The following is a 17,753-nucleotide window of genomic DNA, read 5'->3' as shown; positions in this document are numbered from 1 at the left end:
AGACAGATACACAGATGGGCCAGTTCCTAACCGCAAACTCACAGCCTGTGGCTTACCAGGGACATGCCAGCAGGCACTGGGAAAGCTATGCTACTGCTAGAAAGAGGGAAAGAGAATTGTTTTCACTTTAACTACCTAGGACATTTAAAAATGACCTTTTAAAGAAAAATTGTAATTATATTTATTTTCTGTTACAGGCTCCCCAAATGGCCCTAAAGCAGGTGAGGAAAGCCTGTAGATTCTGGATTCTGACTTCAGGGCAGATTCTCTGGGTCCTCTTGGCATATGGCTCCCCAAGTACAGGAAAAGTCTGACAGAGAGCCTTTCATTCCCCCAACACAAGGACCACTTGTTGACATCTCTTGCTGTGGTTTCTCAGGGCCCTCCCTGTGGCAAATATACTCGGCACACGCTTCCCTAACAGGACCACCTGGACCAGCAAGCCCATTCTGGCTGAGTTTTATATTGCTGAAATGTCTACTACATTAACAATTTACTGAACTAAGTTTTTAAAACCATGAGTGAAGACTATGACACAGGCTCTCACTTTCTGTGTTTCGAGTCATAACATTCGCCCTGTTGTAACACTGGTGTAATCAGGACACTGTGACGTCATCTACAGAGTTTAGAAACATCTTCAGACAAATGATACAAACAACATAATTCTAACTACAGAGTAGACAATAATGGCATACACCCTGCTGTGTAAAGTCATCACCCCGTGAGAGAAGGCAGGGCGGCTCCCACTCACAGCATCAGCTCCGCCCGCCAGTCCTTGTCTTCTTCCTCCGTCTGATTCAGCACAGTCACAATTTGGGAGAAGCTGGGGATCAGGTGGTGATGATATCCAGGCTTGAGAAATGGCCTCACCATCTGCCAGTAGAGGACTGAAGCGTTGTACACCAAGAAGTAATACCTGTGGCACAAGAGGAAGTCTGAGACTGGCTCGGAAGGCAGCCTGTCCAGAGCCCCCTTCTGGGAGGGAACCTCGAGTCCTCTGCTTCCAGCAGATGGCAGCAGCCCCATCTGAGAGGCTCTGGCCCACACCGCGTGAGCGTGGTATACAGGCCTCCATGGGGACAGCCACGGCACCCTGCTCAGATGGTGCTGGGTCTGACTAGAGATCCTTTCACTCATTCAGTAACTTGATAAAGTGACTCACTCCCTGTGAAAATACACCAGTGAGCAAGGCCTCCTTTGGTTTCCAAGGGATAGACAAGAATGGGCAAGTGCAGGGAGGAAATCAAGGAAGGCTTCCTGGAGGAGCTGACATCCCTGGAGAGGGAGCAGGAGCACCCTCAGAAGCTAGGCTTTTTCCTGAGGGCTCCGCCAGGGGCAGTATAGGCAAGTGGGGCAGCGCAGGGAGGGAGCCAAGATGCTGAACCCCATCAGAGGCCAGAAAGCGAGGGGGCCCTGGGGACAGGCAAAAAGAGAGGCCCACAGCGAAAGCTGACAAAAGTCATCTGCAGATCACAGACACGGCTGAACAGGGTAGAGGATGCAGTTACAGGAACTGTGCATGCACGCGGCCAGTTCTCATGTGAGAGACATGAGTATGTGACCATCAATGCAGAAAAAACACAAAACAAAACAAGGACAAAAAATCCCAACAGTCTGAACAGATAGAACCACTTGGTAAATTCTGTTTCTGAACCTTTTACACAATCAGTTAGAAACGGCCGATTCCATCGTGCCCACCTCGGTTCCCCTTTGGCAAAGTTGATGGCCTTCATATACTGAGTCACACAATTTTCAAATTCCTCCTAAAACAACATAAAGAACACACAATTAAATTGAATTTGCCAGTGAAACATCAACCACTGCTCATTGTCACTTCCGTGAGCACAAAGCCTCTCTGAGGACTGGCCTGGCCCCCTGTGCCTGAGCAGCAGGAGCTGGAGCGCGGGGCAGAAGCCACAGCTGCGTGTGCTCTCGGGCGCCCCAGCCTCTCTCCCTGGAAGCTCCCCCCTACCTGCCTTGAGGACTGCTGTGGACATGACTGTGGCACTAGGATGCAACGGTCAAATGGCAAACAGGACACAAGTCAGACTCCACTGCTTAGGGAAAAGGCATAAACGGGAAATACTGCAAGTTTCGAGTCACTGAAAATCAATCTGGCCACTTGACTCAACAAAAAACATTTTCAGATTTGTCTAGCCTGACACGAGTTTGGAAGTGGGGTGAAATTTTTACTGTTGCGATACAAGAGGCAGAATTTTGAGGAGAATCAAGGCAACCTCGGGGGAAACAATATAGTCATACAAAGCATGACGTGTTCATTTTAGACAGCGAACCAGCAAAGGCGTGCACTCCATCCTCTGGGGAGTGTGAAGACCGTGTATACGAAGCCTTCACAACTCAAACGAGCTAATAAAGAAAACTGGAGGAACCAGCATGCAGGGGGCGCTCCTGCTGGCAGTTCCTGCTGGGCCCAGGGGCCCGGGACCATCTCTCACCAAGTTTTCGGTGGACTTGGGGGCACACAGCTGGGCCCTGCACAGGTGCGCTCGGCCCAGAAACTGGGTGACCGGCCCCTTCACCTTGAAGTACATCTGGATGCAGTCCTCGCTCACCGCTGGTTGCCCCATCTGCAAGAGAAGACCTCCGCGTGCAACGGCTCCAACGACGCCTTTGGATGGTGCTGGCTCCCTTCCCATAAACACACTCCAGACAGGCTCTGAGGATGGACCTGAGCACCCACCCTGCAGCCTCCTCCAGTGGACCACCCCACCAGGCGCTCCGCTCTCCCCAGTCCCACCTTCTGCTTCCATTATAAACCCAGAAATAGAGATCTCCTGACACAACGCCCTAGGGGCCCTGGGCTTAATGACCTTCAGGGCCTGCTCGGCACACAGAACAAACAGGTCCGGGCTGAAGCTTTCTGTGGGGTCAAACTCCGACTTCCCCAGGTTGGCAGACTTGATCAGTTCATAGGCCCTCTTCAGGGAGGCAGCATCTATCAGGACGGCAGTGAAGGAACTGGTCAGGAAAAGGCACCCGCCGCACCCCTGGGCAAGAGCGGGGAGGCCAGGAGGGGCCGGGAGGGGCCGGGGCAGGCCAGCGCCCCTGGCCGTGCTCCCCCTGGCCGTGCTCCCGGAAGATGCCCCGCACCGCGCGGCCCCGCAGAGCTTCGGACGCAGCGGCGTGAACATCCTGAGGGGCCTCTCAGGACGACAAACCCTTCTCCGGTTCACATTCGCCCAGGGGGACAAATCCGCGAAGCACGGGCTTCCGGAGGTCACCGGGGCTGGCGGCGCTGCGACCAAGGGGATTGGGGCGGGGGGGGGGGGCTCTTGGTGGATCCTGGGGCCTCCCTAGGCCAGGGGTGGGGCGGCTCCGGGCCCCTGCCCACCCTGCTGGCTCTCGGCGCGGGCCAGCTCCTCCGTGACAACCAGGTCCATGGCTCCAGGCCGGTTGGCTTTCTCCTGTGGAGCCGGTGGCGGTTGCTTAGCGACCGAGAGGGACGCGGACCGGGTTCTACGGGCCGGCGGCGGGGCCACACTTCTCCAGAGGCGAACGGCCGCCGGTCCCCGCCCCTGCGCTGGTTTACCCATCCGCACCGGAGCGGGGGCGGGGCGGGGCGAGCGAGGAGCGGGCAGGGGCCCAGGTGGGGAGCAGGGGAGTGGGTAAGCTGGGAGGGGAGGGCGCGCCCACGTAGGGTCATGCTTTCGCAGACCTGTCCGCCCTTGCACTGGCCCCGCATCCCTGCCAAAGCCCCTAGACTAGACATGGATGCTAGTCTCCCGTGTTGGCTGATGGCACCCACCCCCACCCTCCTGATGATGGTGCAAACTGGGGCTGCCCTGGGCTCCAGTCCTGGCCCTTGGCCATCCCCCTCACATTTTCCCGAAACGTAGTCCTGCATTCCTTGGTTCTTTCATCCATTCATTCATTCTACAAATAGTTATTTGCCCCCTGCCATGGGCCATAGCTGAGCGGGGCCTGTGCAGGCAGAGACGTGGACAGGCCTCCCCGTGGGTAGAGGACGTCACACAGAATAAATGTGCGCCTCCTGGGTGCCAACAAGGGAAGCCAGGGAGCCTGACAGCTTGTACAGTGGCCTGATCCTGGGTGTGGGGCCAGGGGTTGGTGGTGGGGAGCAGTAGGGAGAGCACCCTAAAGGCAAAACAATTGACCCCAGATCTAAAAGAGGAGAGGAGGTGCCAGACAAAGAAAGGAGGGAAGAGGATGCCAAGAGAGTAGCATCTTGCAAGGCCTGAAGGAGGGAGGGGGCCAGCTGGGGATGCACAGTGCTGTGGGCTAGGAGGGCAGGAGACAGCCACTGCTGGGGCAGGGTTCCCCTCTTCCTACCTCCCCAGGAAGCCCACAGCGTGTCTTAAACAGTGTGTGTCAGTCTGAGCGTTTTCTGTGGGTGCCGGGTGGAAACTGGTTCGGAGGGAGTGAGACTGATGAGGACCAGCCAGTGCGAGCAAGCGAGCAGAGATGCCGTGGCCTGGCTTACAAGGCAAGGACAGAAAGGGAAGAGCAGATGTGAGTGATGGAGCAGGTATGGGGCCAGGAAGGGCCAAGAGGCCACGGCACTGGGGACAACACACTGGGATGGGGGGGGCGGAATACACTTTTGCAGGGAACTCTGGGAAAGGACTAGCTGGAGGAGGGCTCAGGAGATAGTCCAGGTGTTCTGCCTGGAACTTGCAGGATGTGAGGTACTTAGAGTTGACACTTAGGAGGGATCTGTGCTCAGAAGAGAGCTCTGGGCTGGAGGAACAGGCCTTTGAACAGCTGCTTAGAAGTGATGGGGTGTGGCTGAGATTGCTGAGGGAGAGCAGACCCAGGGAGGCCAGCAGGGGGCTGAAGACTAGACTTGGAGAACCCCAGGCCAAGAGTAGCAGGAAGAGCTTCAGCAGAAACAGAACCGGGGCCAGAGAGGTGGAAAGGAAGTCATACAGGCCTGGATCCAGAAGCCAAGGGAAGGCTGTTTTGAAGCAGGGAGGTGGATCAGCTAGGTCAAATGTGGCCAAAACACCAGTAAATGAGCATTGAGAAATAGCTTTGGGTTTCCCAACATGGATGCCATCGGTGACCCAGGAGTAGACATTTCTCTGAATTGGGGGGGCAGAGCCAGTTGGAGGGGGTAGAAGAGTGAGTGAGGGTGACAGGGTGGAGAGAAAGGTAGATACACAACTCTTTCAAAACATTTGGCTCTTAATGGGAGGAAAGAGGCTGGGTGTTGATGATGTAGGGCCTTTCGTGTCTGGGGAGGGGTCTTTTTAAAGGTAAGACAAGCGCTTTTAAAGCTGATGCATTTATTCACAAACAATATGATTGTGTATGTAAAAAAATCCTGTGGCATCTACAAAAATACTACAACTACTAATAAGTGAAGTTAGCATGGAACAGGATGCCACATCAGTATGTGAATATCAATTGTATCTGTATATATTGTATGAGCAAGAAACAGAGAAGGACAGAAAAATACCATTTAAAATAGAATAAAAAGCGAACTACTTTGGAATAAGCTTAACAAAAGATGTATAGCACTATTACATTGAAAACTACAAAACACTGCTGACATAACTAAAGAAGACCTAAGTAATGGAGAGGTATGCCAAGTTCATGAACTGGAAGACTCAAATGTGTAAGGTGTCCATTCTCCCCATGTTGATCTTTAGACTCGATGCAATCTCACTCAAAATCCCAGCAGGCGATTTTCTGGAAGTTGACAGCTGATTCTAAACTTCATATGGAAACACAAAGGACCTAGAATGGCCAAGATAATCTTGAGGAAGAAGAACAACGTTGGAGGACTTACACTATTTGATTTCAAGACTTACTGTAAAGCTGCAGTATTTCAGACAGTATGGTATTGGTGAAAGATAGACAGGGAGACCAAGGGACCGGAAGAAAGAGTTCAGAACCAGACCCACATGTATACAATCCATTGATTTTGACACATGTGCCAATTCAATGGGGAAAGCAAAGTCTTTTCAACAAATGATGCTAGAACAACTGGATCGTGAATGAGGAAAGAAATGAACCTGCATCTCTGAATCACACCATGCACAAAAACTAATTTGAGATGGATCATAGACTTCAAAAGTAAAACTTTGATGTTTATAGCTTCTAGAGTAAAACATAAAATATTTCACCATCTTGGGGCAGGCAAAATTTCTTGGAGAGTGCATAAAAAGTGAAACCATAAAAGAAGAAATAGATAAATCTGTCCTCATCAAAAGTAAAACCTCTGCTCTTGGAAAGGCACTGTTAAGGAAATGAAAAAGCAAACTACAAGTTGGGGGAAAATATTCACAATAGATATATCTGCCAAAGGACTTGTGTCCAGATTATATAAAGAAAGCCTATAAATCAATATTAAAAAGACAAGTGAAAAAAATGGGCAAAAGATTTGAATAGACACTTGACAATCAAGATATATGAATATCCAGTAAGCACATAAAAAGTGTTCAGCATCATTGGTAATCAGGGAAATAAAAATGTAAATCAAAATGAGATACCACTTTAGAGCCACTAGAATGACTAAAATTAAAAAGACCAACAGTGATGAATATAGTGGGATATGAACAACTGGGATTCTTACACACTGCTGGTGAGAAGTAAAATGGTACCATCACTGAGAAACTGGAAGTTTTTAATCAAGTTAACAATGCACCTACCCTATGATTCAGAAATTCTACTCTTAGGTGTTTACTCAAGTGAAATGAATGCACGTATCCACAGAAAGACTTGTATGAGAATGTTCCTAGCAGCTTTATTCATAATAGCCCCAAAGTGGGAACAACCCAAATATCCAACAATAAACAATTGTGGTATAGTCACACAATGGCCCACTACTCAGCAATCAAAAAGAATGAGCCGGTGATACTGCAACAAGATGGATGAATCTGAACAATGGTGAGCAAAAGACCAGGCATAAAAGAGCCCTCTGTGGGATTCCATTTCAGGAATCGGACCAAAGGCTAGCAAGTTCTGGTAGGAACTGCCTGATTTCAAAGAGTCAGGCCACAGCGCCAAACGAGTACTCACAGAAAGGACAAAGCCTTTAACAGAAAGAATGAAGCCTTCAAAAAAACAAATAAACAAACAAAAAAACCAGATCCCAGATAAAGCTTAGAGAGCTTCAAAATGCAAAAAGAGTGGAGCTTGACCTCCAGGAGAGACTTACCCTCTAACTCCAGGATCGATGAGAAAACAATGAGCCTGATGGGCTCTGTGGGTGTCAACACCTGTTACCTGTTTGCTCACCCACCTCGGAGTTGTCAGGGGTCTTCTCTGGATCTCAGTGGGACCTCCAAATAATGTTAACTTAAAACAAATAAACAGCTAGTTATTTACCAGCAAAATGGGTTTATTTGGGAACAGCTAAGAATTGCAGTTCAGGACATGCATTCTATGGTGAACTGCAGGCAAATCTGGAGAACAAAAGAGAGAATTGTTCTTTTATAGAGAAGGGGAGTTGGGCAGGGCTGTTACAAACAGAGAGTCCATTGGAGGAAACTGGGAGTGCAAAGTATAGTGGCTTTTCACTGGCTGAGTTGTGGCAGTCTCTCATTGGCTGAGCTGTGGCCAGGCAAGAAAAAAATCTTCCTTCCTCCTGCTGGGGTAGTCAGTATCACTTCCTGTCCTAGGTGCGAGGTTCCTCTCTTCTGCTGGGGTCTGTGTTGACGTGGAGTGGTGCTGCATGGGATCTCCTCCTTCTGGCCTGCCAACTCCATTTTAAATGAGGTTTCTGTTTATTAATTTTCACACGTGCGATTCTAGGTTCCCTAAAGGCGATAGAAGTCAGGGTGAGAGGTTAACTGGGAAGGGAGTGTTGGAAAAGGTCCACATCTTGACTGGAGCGTCAGACACACAACTGTATACATTTTTCAAAACTCACTGAAGTCAACATTTAAAGCTGGAGCATTTTGTTTGACGTCCATTGTACCTCAATGACAAACCAAGCCAAACCAAACACAGAGCTCCAGGAGCCCCAGGACATGAGCTCCGACGTAAGAAGGAGCTGGGGCTCCCCCAGGCCAGGCAGGTAGGAGGATGACGAGTTGTCAGCCGTCAGTCACTTTGCCCTGGGAAGCTGAGGGAGTCTCTGCCAAGTGCTCCTGCTTTCAGGGACATTGGAGGCCAGGCCGTCTGCCGAGGGTGAGGACTGTTGGGGTCTGGGCATGGAGGGGGGCGGGAGTGAGTGACGAGAGACTCCTGTGGGGGCCGGGGCAGAGCCGAGGTCCCATCAAGGTTGGGAGCCATGACCCTCGAGTGGCACTCTGGCCCTGTGAGACTCCTGCAGAGCTCAGCTGCTCATGGCGAGGATAGGAGAAGGTCCCATTTTGGTCCTTTTGGTTGTGAGGCTGGCACATGGCAAGGCTGAAAGAACAGGGCTGGCTTGGTGCAGGTATCCGACCGAGAGTACCTGGCATACTGGACATGGAGGTCACTAGGGAAGGAGAGCTGGTGGGTGGGGAGAAAGTGGGGTGTCAGTGTGCTGGGACAGGCTGGGATGTGGTGAGGGTGAGGGGCTGGGTGGCCTGTGCAGTAGGGCCAGGCTGTCACCCAGTGATGTGGCTGAGGAGCTGGACCTGGGGCCCCAAGGCAGGACAGCTATGAGCTGACTCCAGAACTTGGGGGCATAGGAGGATGTCACTGTAGGAACCCAGTAGGACGGACTGAGAACAGGAAAGTGTCTGGGAGATTTTAAAGCTGCTAGCTGAGCACTGGGAGAAGCAACTCCCTCCTTTACCTTGCCTCCCAGGCTTCGGGGAAGTCTGTGCTGTTTCTTGTACTGCTCATCTTTTCTTATTCTCTCTTCTCTCCTTCTTCTTCCTCAGGAATAGACTCCCAATTTTTGGCAGGCACAAGGCTACCCCACTTCCTGTCTCCCTTGTAGCCAGTGTGGCCAAGTGACCAAGTTCTGATCACTGTAAAGCAGGTTTAGGGGAGTTTTCTCAAAAGGAGAGCACCTCTTTTTTGGTCCTTCCTTTTGTCTGCTGGTGGAAATGTGGCTACAAAGACGGGAGCTCGAGCAGCCATTTTTTGCCATAGGAAGAATCCTCCATGCTGCGAGCCTGGGTCTCCTGTCTGTGTGGCAGCTGCTCGGTCCTGGATGGCCTTATGTGAGAAGGAGATAGATTTCTCTCTTGTTAAATCCACGGCTATTTTGTGTTTTCTGGGACACTCTCAACTTATGTGCTTGCCGGGCCTTCAACTTTGCCTGTCAGTGAAGATTAGGATGCAAATGCAGACCACAGGGCTGTTGGGGGAGGGGGCACATGATGAAATATATATACACACACATATGTGTGATATACAGGATATATGTGAGATATATATATATGCATGTGATATATATGTGTATGTATATATATATTTATATACACATACATACACATGATAAAATAAGTTCTGCCTGGATGTAATTTCAAAACCTAAACTCCACATTTTCCTCCGGGTCTAGAGCTGTGCACCATCCTGAAGGTAGAGGCTCGAGTCCCTGTTAAATGAACCAGCTATTAGTTCTCACGGATGGTTCCCAAACGTGCCTTCATTTATTCGTAAAGACACTTGGCACCGTGCACACAGCAGTGATAAAATATTTATTCCCACCAAGGAAGTATCTCCCAAACATTATGTAGTAGGAGGTTTTCTGAATCCTAGAGCATTAAATATTAAAGCTCATTTCTCTAGTTATACAGCAGCCTTCATATTAAGAGTGGAACACAAAGTTGTTTTTTACTAGATGGTATTTCATTTGGTGAAGACAATTCAGGTCAGGCCCAGATTGCTCTTTTGCTTTTTTGGCCCGAGAATCAAATGTGGGAGTTGTGGGGTGCTGTGCATCTCCCCCTGAAATTCTACTCCTCCTATCTCCAAATGTCCCACCTTGTCCTTGCTCTGCACCCCGAGAAGCCTCGAGGAACGGGAGAGGCAAACCAGTTGGACATCACCAAGTGGCCAGGGTCTGCCCTTACAGAGACACACTGCACTCACAGGAAAGCCTCAGCTGAGGGTGCTCAGCACTGGCGCTTTTCCCTGGCTCTTCTCGCGTCTCCCCAGTTGGCTCCAGACGGCGCCTGCACCCATCTGTAGCAGGGAGTCCCTGGTGCACCCTGCCTGTCCCTCCAAGCGGTGTTTCGGGTCACCATCTTTGCACATAGACCGTGTTCTGTGTCTGGGTTTTCCAGGGAGTCCCCAGAGGCCAGCCGTATCAGTCAGCTAGAGCTGCTGTAACAAAGCCCCCCAGACAGCGGCTGACACAGCAGGGATTCACCTCATGGTCCGGAATCAGAAGTCTGAGATCTAGCCCTCTGTGGGGCTCGTTCCTTCCCAGGGCTGGGAGGAGGATCTGTTCCCGCTAATGTTTTCCTTAAGGTTGTTCTACAATTTCTTTTCAAACAAAGGATTCAGAAGCTTGTCCTTGTTTTTCTCTGCTCTTGAACTGGTTCATAACATTGTAATTATGTGTTCCTTAAAGGTTTGCTAGAACATGTGAAACTGGACATTTTCTTGTTTTGTTTTGAGCAGGTGTGTGTGTGTGTGTGTAATGTGTGTATTTGTGTATGTGTGCTTGTGCATATTTGAGTGGATATGTACTGTGGAACTGAACTGAGGAACCCTTGACCAAACTGGATCAGGAAGGCCTATGGGGGAGCTTTTGCCTCCATCACGCACTGTCAGTGACACCAAACAGGAATACACAGAGCTTCCTTACTACTGAAGGAAGATTTCTCTCTCCACCAGGCAACAGCTCAGCCAATGAGAAACACCACAGCCCAGCCAATCAGAAACACCACAGCCCAGCCAATGAGAAATGCTGCAGCTCAGCCAATGAGAAACAAGAAACACCACAGCCCAGCCAATGAGAAATGCCACAGCCCAGCTAATGAGAAGCCATTGTGCCCTGAACTGTTACTCTCCCCCAATGGGCTTTCCTTTAGAACAGCCCCCACCCCTCCCCTTTTCTCTATAAAAGCAGTTCCCTCCTGTATTCTCTGGGTTTGCCCATGGTTTGTCACAGCGTGTGCATCCTGAATTGTAATTATTTTGACTATGCCTGAATAAACTCGTTTTGAGGTTTTTCAAGTCAAGAGTAGTCTGTGTGTATGTATATGTTTGTGTGTGTGCCTGTGTGTATGTATGATGTAGTTGCATATGTGTACTTGTGTGTATTTGTATGTGTGTGTATGTGAGTGTTGTAGCTCTTGACAACACTCTATTTCATCTGTGGTAATTGGCTCCTCCTGAGTCACTTTGGTAATTTATATTTTCCTAGAAAAGCATTCATTTCATCCAGACTTTAACATGCATAGGGTCGAACAAAGTAGTCTTTTATGGTTGTTTTTCATTTTCTGTATTTGAGGCTATTTTCTTATTGTTTCCTTATTTTGTATCTCTCACATTTTTCTTGGTTAGGTTAGCTAACGCTTTTTCTGTTTTATTGTTTTCCCTTTTTTAAAGAATGACCTTTTGGATTTTTATTGATCCTACCATTTTTTGTTTTTCAAATCATCGATTTCTTCTTTAATTCTTACCCATCTTTCTGTCTGCTGAGTTTAGCTGTATTTTGTGGTTCTTGAATTGGATGCTTCATTCAATTATTTTCACCTTTTCTTCTTAATTAATATAAGCAAACAAGACTGAACTTTCATCTGAGCACTCTTTAGCTGTGTCCCACAATTTCTGATACGTAGTGTAAAAGCTTAATTCTCAAATTGTTAAAATGTGTTTTTTTATACAATAGCTAGGAGTATGTGGCAAAATTCTCTTTAACTCATTAATGAGGAAACTGACAAAAGGACTGTGAGTTCAAAGGTTGAAGGAACTGGAACTCAGTCAGCAGGAAAGGGATAAGAAACAAGATTACTAAATTAGATCCAAACCCAGCGCATGTCACACAGGACAATAAAAGCATAATGTTTGGGGTTATCTTCTCTACTAGGCTAAAAGGAGTCCTTTCACGTTGTCATCTTTCCACAGGTGACCTCTAACTTCTCAGGGTGGAGCAGTTGGCCTGGAGCGCCATGGGCAGGACCCCCCCCAAAGAGCTCTCCCCTCTGCACTGGCCTGATAAGATAATCACAGCACTGTTACTTTGCCTTATCTCCAGATTTTGGATGTATTCTCCAGAACAGTGGGGTTTTCCTCATCATTGATTTCTAGATAGTCTGTAATGAGAGTTCTTATTTTTTCTTTGGCTCAATAGTTACTCAAGACAGTTAAAAAGTGTTCAAAAGGTGAGTTTTTTGTTTTCTGGTAGGGCTGTAGCTTCTCGTGGTACTGTACTGTGGTCAGAGGACATTGCCCGGCTACATCTGCTCTGGGATTTACTGAGGTTTCCTTCAGGCCTAGATATGCAATCAGTTCTTATAAGTGTCCCACAGGGCACTTGAAAATCGTTTGATACAAATCCATTAGAACGTGCTATTGATTATCCTCTTTAGGTCTCTACATCCTCACCTTGTTTTACTTATCCGCTAATGTGATCCTGTCTCCTTGCACACCCATAGGCTTTCTCACTTTCAGTGACTCTGATTCTATTTGGCACAAAGGTGTTTACAGCCATTCGATCTTCACTGTGGGTTGTCACCATTGTCTTTATAAGGTGCCCATCTCTGTCTCCTTCAGTGCTTTTTGCCTTGAGTACAACCTTATCTGATGTAACCATCACACCCCTCATTTCTCTCTTCTCTCCTTTACCATTTTTTATTGTGTCCAATTTACCTGTAGGGAAATGCACAGGTCTTAAGTGTCACATGTGGATGAGTTTTGGCAAATGCACACACCCCGTAACCACACCTCTATCAGGATGTGAGTCATTCTGTCACCCTTTGGAGGTCCCTCGTGTCCCTTCCCAGCTAATCCCACCCTCCCCCAAGCAACCTCTGCTCTGATTTCCACCATTAGTTTGCCTGGTTTAGAACTTCCTGCACAGGAGCTCTTACCACAGCTTCTCTTTTGTGTCTGGCTTCTTTTCCGCACAATGTGATGTTCTTGGGCTCGTCCACGCTGCTGCATGTCGGCAGCCTCTCTAGGGCTCGTAGCCTTTCATTACATGAACGCACGCAGTTTGCTTACCTGCCCTCCTGTGGAGGGACTCCTGGGGCGTTTCAGTTTGGGCTACGATGAACAAAGTTGCCGTGAACTCCATGTGCAAGTGTTTGTTGGACATGTTTTCAGTTCTCTTGGGCAAATGCTGAGCAGTGGGGCACTGCGGTCCAGGGCGGGCGTCTTCTTACTTCATAAAAACTGCCAGCCATTTCTCAAAAGCCTGCACCATTTTACACTTCCACCAACAACACAGGAGAATTTCAGTTGCCCTACATATTTGGGAACATTTGGTGTTTCTTTTTCTTTGAGCCATTCTGGTGGGTGTGAAGTGGTATTTGGTCATTAAGCATTTCCTTAATGACTAAAGGAGTCGAGCGCTTTTCATGTGCTTGCTGGATCTTCGTGTATCTGATGTTGTGAAGCGTCTGTTCACGTCTTTTGCCCATTTATTAAAATTGAGTTGCTTGTCTTTTTATCATGGGGTCACTGAGTTCCTATATGTTCTGGATGCGAGTCCTTCATCCACTCTCTGCAGATCATGACTATTTTCCTTCCAGTCTTTGGATTTCACTCTCAATCTTGCGAGAGTCATGTGAACTTGATTTTAAAGAACAAGTTTGTTTCGTCTGGACAGAGAGTAGGGTGGGCAGGTGCATGAGGGCCCCACCGGTGTGATGGAATGGTGACTTCTGTCTGGCTGGAGGGGCAAGAGCCCATGGGATAACTCGAGTGAGGGTGGGCTGGCAAGGCCACAGGGTTTCAGCTGGAAAACCTCAGGTCTCATTTTCCAACACCCACTTTGTGACTGATTTTGAATTTCCAGTGGTAGTTCTGTACAGCTGTTCCCTAGGAATTTGCACTTTTTTTTAGTGTTTCAACCAGTTGAACATAACATTTACCTGTGAGCACAGAGCTGCAGGGCCAGCATGAAGCCATCTCAACAAGGGCACGGACAGAGCCCCTCACTTTATCCATCTCTAGGGACCCCCTGACCCCCAGCTGCCCTGCACACCCGCATGTACTCGAAATGGGGACGCACCCTTTGTCTGGGTGCCAGGACCAAAGGCAGATACAAGCCCGCCGCCTGCCTGACAGTCCCACCCCACACCTCCCCAACCAGCTCCACGGCATCACAGAGGTGGTGAACATGTGGGTTCCGTAACTGGTGGATACCTCAGCCCTCTGGGTGGAAGTCGGCACCTAATGTGACCCAGAACCAGGCAAGGAAAGGGTTGCTGAGATGTGATCAGCAGCTAACATGGTCTGTCAAATGTTTTCCAGATAAGGAGAAAACTAAATGTGCTGTTTTTTCAGAAGTTGACGTCCCCATTTTTGCAGGTATTGCCACCTTATAGTGAAACTTACATGGTTGCAGCAAGACCCCTGCAGATTGCTTCAGCTCCAAGTGTCCAAAAGTCACCATGGATCTATTACATAACGACACGTTCCACTGAACTCATTGTATAATGGCACCTTGAACTCATTGCATAACGGCATGTTACACTGAACTGCTTATGTAATGGCCTGCACATGTGCCCTAATTGGGCCCAGTTGTTACACAGTTGTAACACATTCTCTGCACTCTGGTGTATAAAGTCTCCACCTGCACTAGGCTCTGGGGACACTGCTTTGGGAACTATCCCCAGGGTTCCCCACTGCTTGTGCAAGCAATAAACCTTTTTTTTACCTGCTTCTGCCTTGGTTGTGCTTTTCGGCTCCACACTCACCAAGAGATGCACCCATTGAATTTGGTTACACTACGAAACCACCAACACTGGATTCAAGATGGCAGCTCTTTTGGAAACTTGCAGGAAGGCAACTGAGGGGGGTCCTCCCTCCTGGCCATGCCCTGGTGGGGACGGGGCTCACTTCCTTCACCCCCACCTACTGGGACCCAAGGACTTGCCCACCCCAGCAGTTTGATGGTAGTGAGGGTGGGTTGATGGTGTTTCCCTTCCTGCTCTGTTCTGAGGGTGAGGATGAGGCAGAAGGTCAGGAAAAGGATGCCAGGAAAGGTCCCCATTGTGCACAATACCATAAGGTAAGGGGAACCTTCTAGAATGGCAGCTTTCCTCTTACCCTCCTTGTGAGATAACGGAATGTACATATTGGTCTCTGCTCCCAGTTCTGGGCACAGGGCTCCTAAAACTCTTGTTGAGTGAGGAGAGCACTCGGAGATTTTGTTCTATTGATGTGACTCTGGGTGGGCTCCTGGATGCTCCTGGACGGGAGCTGGTCACCAGAAGGACCAGTCCAGGATTAGAAGCTTGGAATTCTCAGCTCCACCTCCATCCTCCATTAATGATCAATCACGCCCACCAGGACCTTGCATAAAATCCCGACTGTAGGGGTTTGGGGAACTTCCAGACTGGCGGTCAGGGGGAGCTGCGGGGAGGGTGGCATTCTCAGAGAGCCCTCAGAAGCTCCGCACCCCTTCCCACATGCCTTGCCCCATACGTCTCTGCCATCTGGATGGTCATCCGTGTCCTTTATCATATCCTTTTGTAATAAACCGGTAAACAAGAAGTAAACTGTTTTCCTGAGCTCTGTGAGCCACTCTTTCAAGTTAATTGAAACCGAGAAGAGGGTCGTGGGGCATCTGATTTAGAGCCCGTCAGTCAGAAGCACAGGTGACAACCTGGAATAGGCTTGGCATCTGAAGTGGGAGCATCTTGTGAAACTGAGCCCTTAACCTCCAAGTAGACAGTCAGAACAGAGTTAGATTGTGGGACCCCCAGCTGGTGTTGCAGAATTGCTTGGTGTGTGGGGGGAAACCCCCACACGTCTGGTGTCAGAAGTGTGAGCGTGGTGGTGTGTGACAGTAAAAGAGACACACAGGAGGACAGGTTTCTCCCAGCTCACTCTGACAGCAGGATTTAGTGAAGGAAGCAGCCAGTCAGAAATGTCGTCCATGAAAAATATTCTGCAAACAGGAGATCTGCTGGCGAGCTCCTATATTGGGGATTCAGAAGGCCTGTGGGGCTCAGTGTGTTCTCAGCCCTTCAGGGGAGAGGGCTCTGGGGTCATGGTCTGGCTCTTTAGGCAGAAATGTCTGTGGGTAGAAGGAAGACTCTTCCAGGAGACCTTGCAGGACGGGAGCCGCGTTCTCAAAGGACCAGCCTTCTGATCGAGTTCCCCCATAAAGAAGTCACAGGCCAGACTGTAGGGCAGGACCCCAGCATTTGAGCAGTTTTGGAGCAAACACTTTGGTCTTGCCGAGCCTGGGCTTCTTCACCTTGCCGTGGGCTCCAGGGCTCCTGCGGGAATTAAGCCGAGAGAATCACCCAGCAAGTGGGGGCATGCTGGAGTCAGCCCCTGCGAGCCAGGCAGACAGGCCCTGCACAGGTGAACAGTAAGATCGAGTTTCTAAGTATGCAAAGCTGAGTGAGGCCCAGATGATGTGGCCTCTCCCCAGACCTGGCCTGATGCTCCCCAGGCGACCCCCAGGGCTCAGGAGTCTCCGGGCCCAGCCCTAGGGCGGCACTCTTCGTGTCCTTCAGCCACTGGCTTTTTTAGGAGACCCTAAAAGGTTACCTGTGTGTTCAGTTCTCCTAAAACATGCTGCCAGATGGACAGACATGTGTCCAGGGCGTGAACTGCAGTGTCCTGCCCTCAAGGACATTCTGGCTCCCAGGCCAGTGGTCACCAATCCCGAGCCTGCTGGCCGCTCGCCAGTCTCACCCTCTGCATGTCCATCGTCCATCGTCCTTCAGTGGCTGAGATGCCTCCTCCCCCTCGGGGTGACACTAGGGGGCAGGCTTTCTGAACCTGAGGACTGGTGAGGAAAGGAAAGCTCTCTTGGGCCCCAGTGCTCACCTAGATTAATTTTTATAACCCTGATGCTTAAAGATGCACAAACGTAAAACAAGGTATAAATCCCTTATATTTACCCAGATATAAAACCAAAGCAAATTTACAATTTCACTACAAATAAACCAGAAAACCCAGAGACTTTGAGTTAGCAGCACTCGTTCAATTAATTTGCCAAAACCACATTGCTGTCCACAGTGTCCAGATGGGGCCCAGGGGAAGGCTCCCCAGAGCCCGGCAGCCCCTGCAGTGTGAGCCACCCACCCCACTGTGCACTATTCCTTGGGGGAGATCCTTCCTGCACAGGCCAAGGTCTGTGCTTCAGCAGGCGGGAAGGCGCAATTTTGTCCACTCTGCCTTCTCTGCCTGGGCTGCAGATTTAAATGAGCATGTCTGGCATGGACAGGGGGACAGCCCAGACCGTCCCGCTCTGTCGGTTCAGGTTGGTCAGGTTGTCCCTGCGATGAAGACACTGCATTCAAGTGTTTGGACTGGAACTGAGGGCCTCTAAGCATGTGTGGGGCCACAGGGTCAGCAGACCCCAGTGGAAGGAACTCTGCTCGGTTGAACCAGCTGGGGTGAGCCCACTCAGTGGGGAACCCAGACCCCAACCTCAGACTCCAACCTCCCGAGGACGTTCATCAGAGGGGAAGGGGCTGAGCACGTGGAGAGTGGAGTGTGGGGAGCAAACCCAGGCTCAGGAGGGGATGTTGTGGAGGGACTCTGCTCCTTTGTCCCCTTCCGCCCATGTCTCTGGCTGGTTGTTGCTCACACCGCTGACCCTGTGTGGCCACTCATCCCTGCTGGGGGTGGCTCAGTGGCAGGAGAGACTGTCCCCCTGGCCTTCCCTCTTCACTCACTCGGAGTGCGGGCAGTCACAGGGCACAAGATGTGCTTCTTTCTCTACTGCCCCCGCAGGGGTGGAC

General features: G+C 49.8%; 1 protein-coding gene across 7 annotated transcripts in view; it reads right to left on the bottom strand.

Moving 5' to 3' along the window:
• Nucleotides 1-3,465, bottom strand: part of CFAP46 (cilia and flagella associated protein 46) — a 136,711-nt gene extending 133,246 nt beyond the window's left edge. For all 7 annotated transcript variants that reach the window (XR_011506863.1, XM_014856853.3, XM_070520533.1 and 4 more), the window contains exons 1-5: nucleotides 3,353-3,465; nucleotides 2,832-2,956; nucleotides 2,457-2,588; nucleotides 1,699-1,763; nucleotides 752-916 (exon numbers count right to left, since the gene is read on the bottom strand). Coding sequence is in view for 6 of the 7 variants with exons in the window: in XM_014856853.3 (XP_014712339.3) it covers nucleotides 752-916; nucleotides 1,699-1,763; nucleotides 2,457-2,588; nucleotides 2,832-2,956; nucleotides 3,353-3,401 (536 nt within the window). In the remaining variant the exon portion in view is untranslated. The remainder of the gene's footprint in view (nucleotides 1-751; nucleotides 917-1,698; nucleotides 1,764-2,456; nucleotides 2,589-2,831; nucleotides 2,957-3,352) is intronic.
• Between the last annotated feature and the right edge of the window lie 14,288 nt (nucleotides 3,466-17,753).

The sequence above is a fragment of the Equus asinus genome, chromosome 2, assembly GCF_041296235.1.
Source record: "Equus asinus isolate D_3611 breed Donkey chromosome 2, EquAss-T2T_v2, whole genome shotgun sequence".
In the NCBI taxonomy this organism is placed as follows: domain Eukaryota; kingdom Metazoa; phylum Chordata; class Mammalia; order Perissodactyla; family Equidae; genus Equus; species Equus asinus.
The sequence above is the reverse complement of the archived record's forward strand: the minus strand, read 5'-3'. Positions and strand labels throughout refer to the sequence as shown.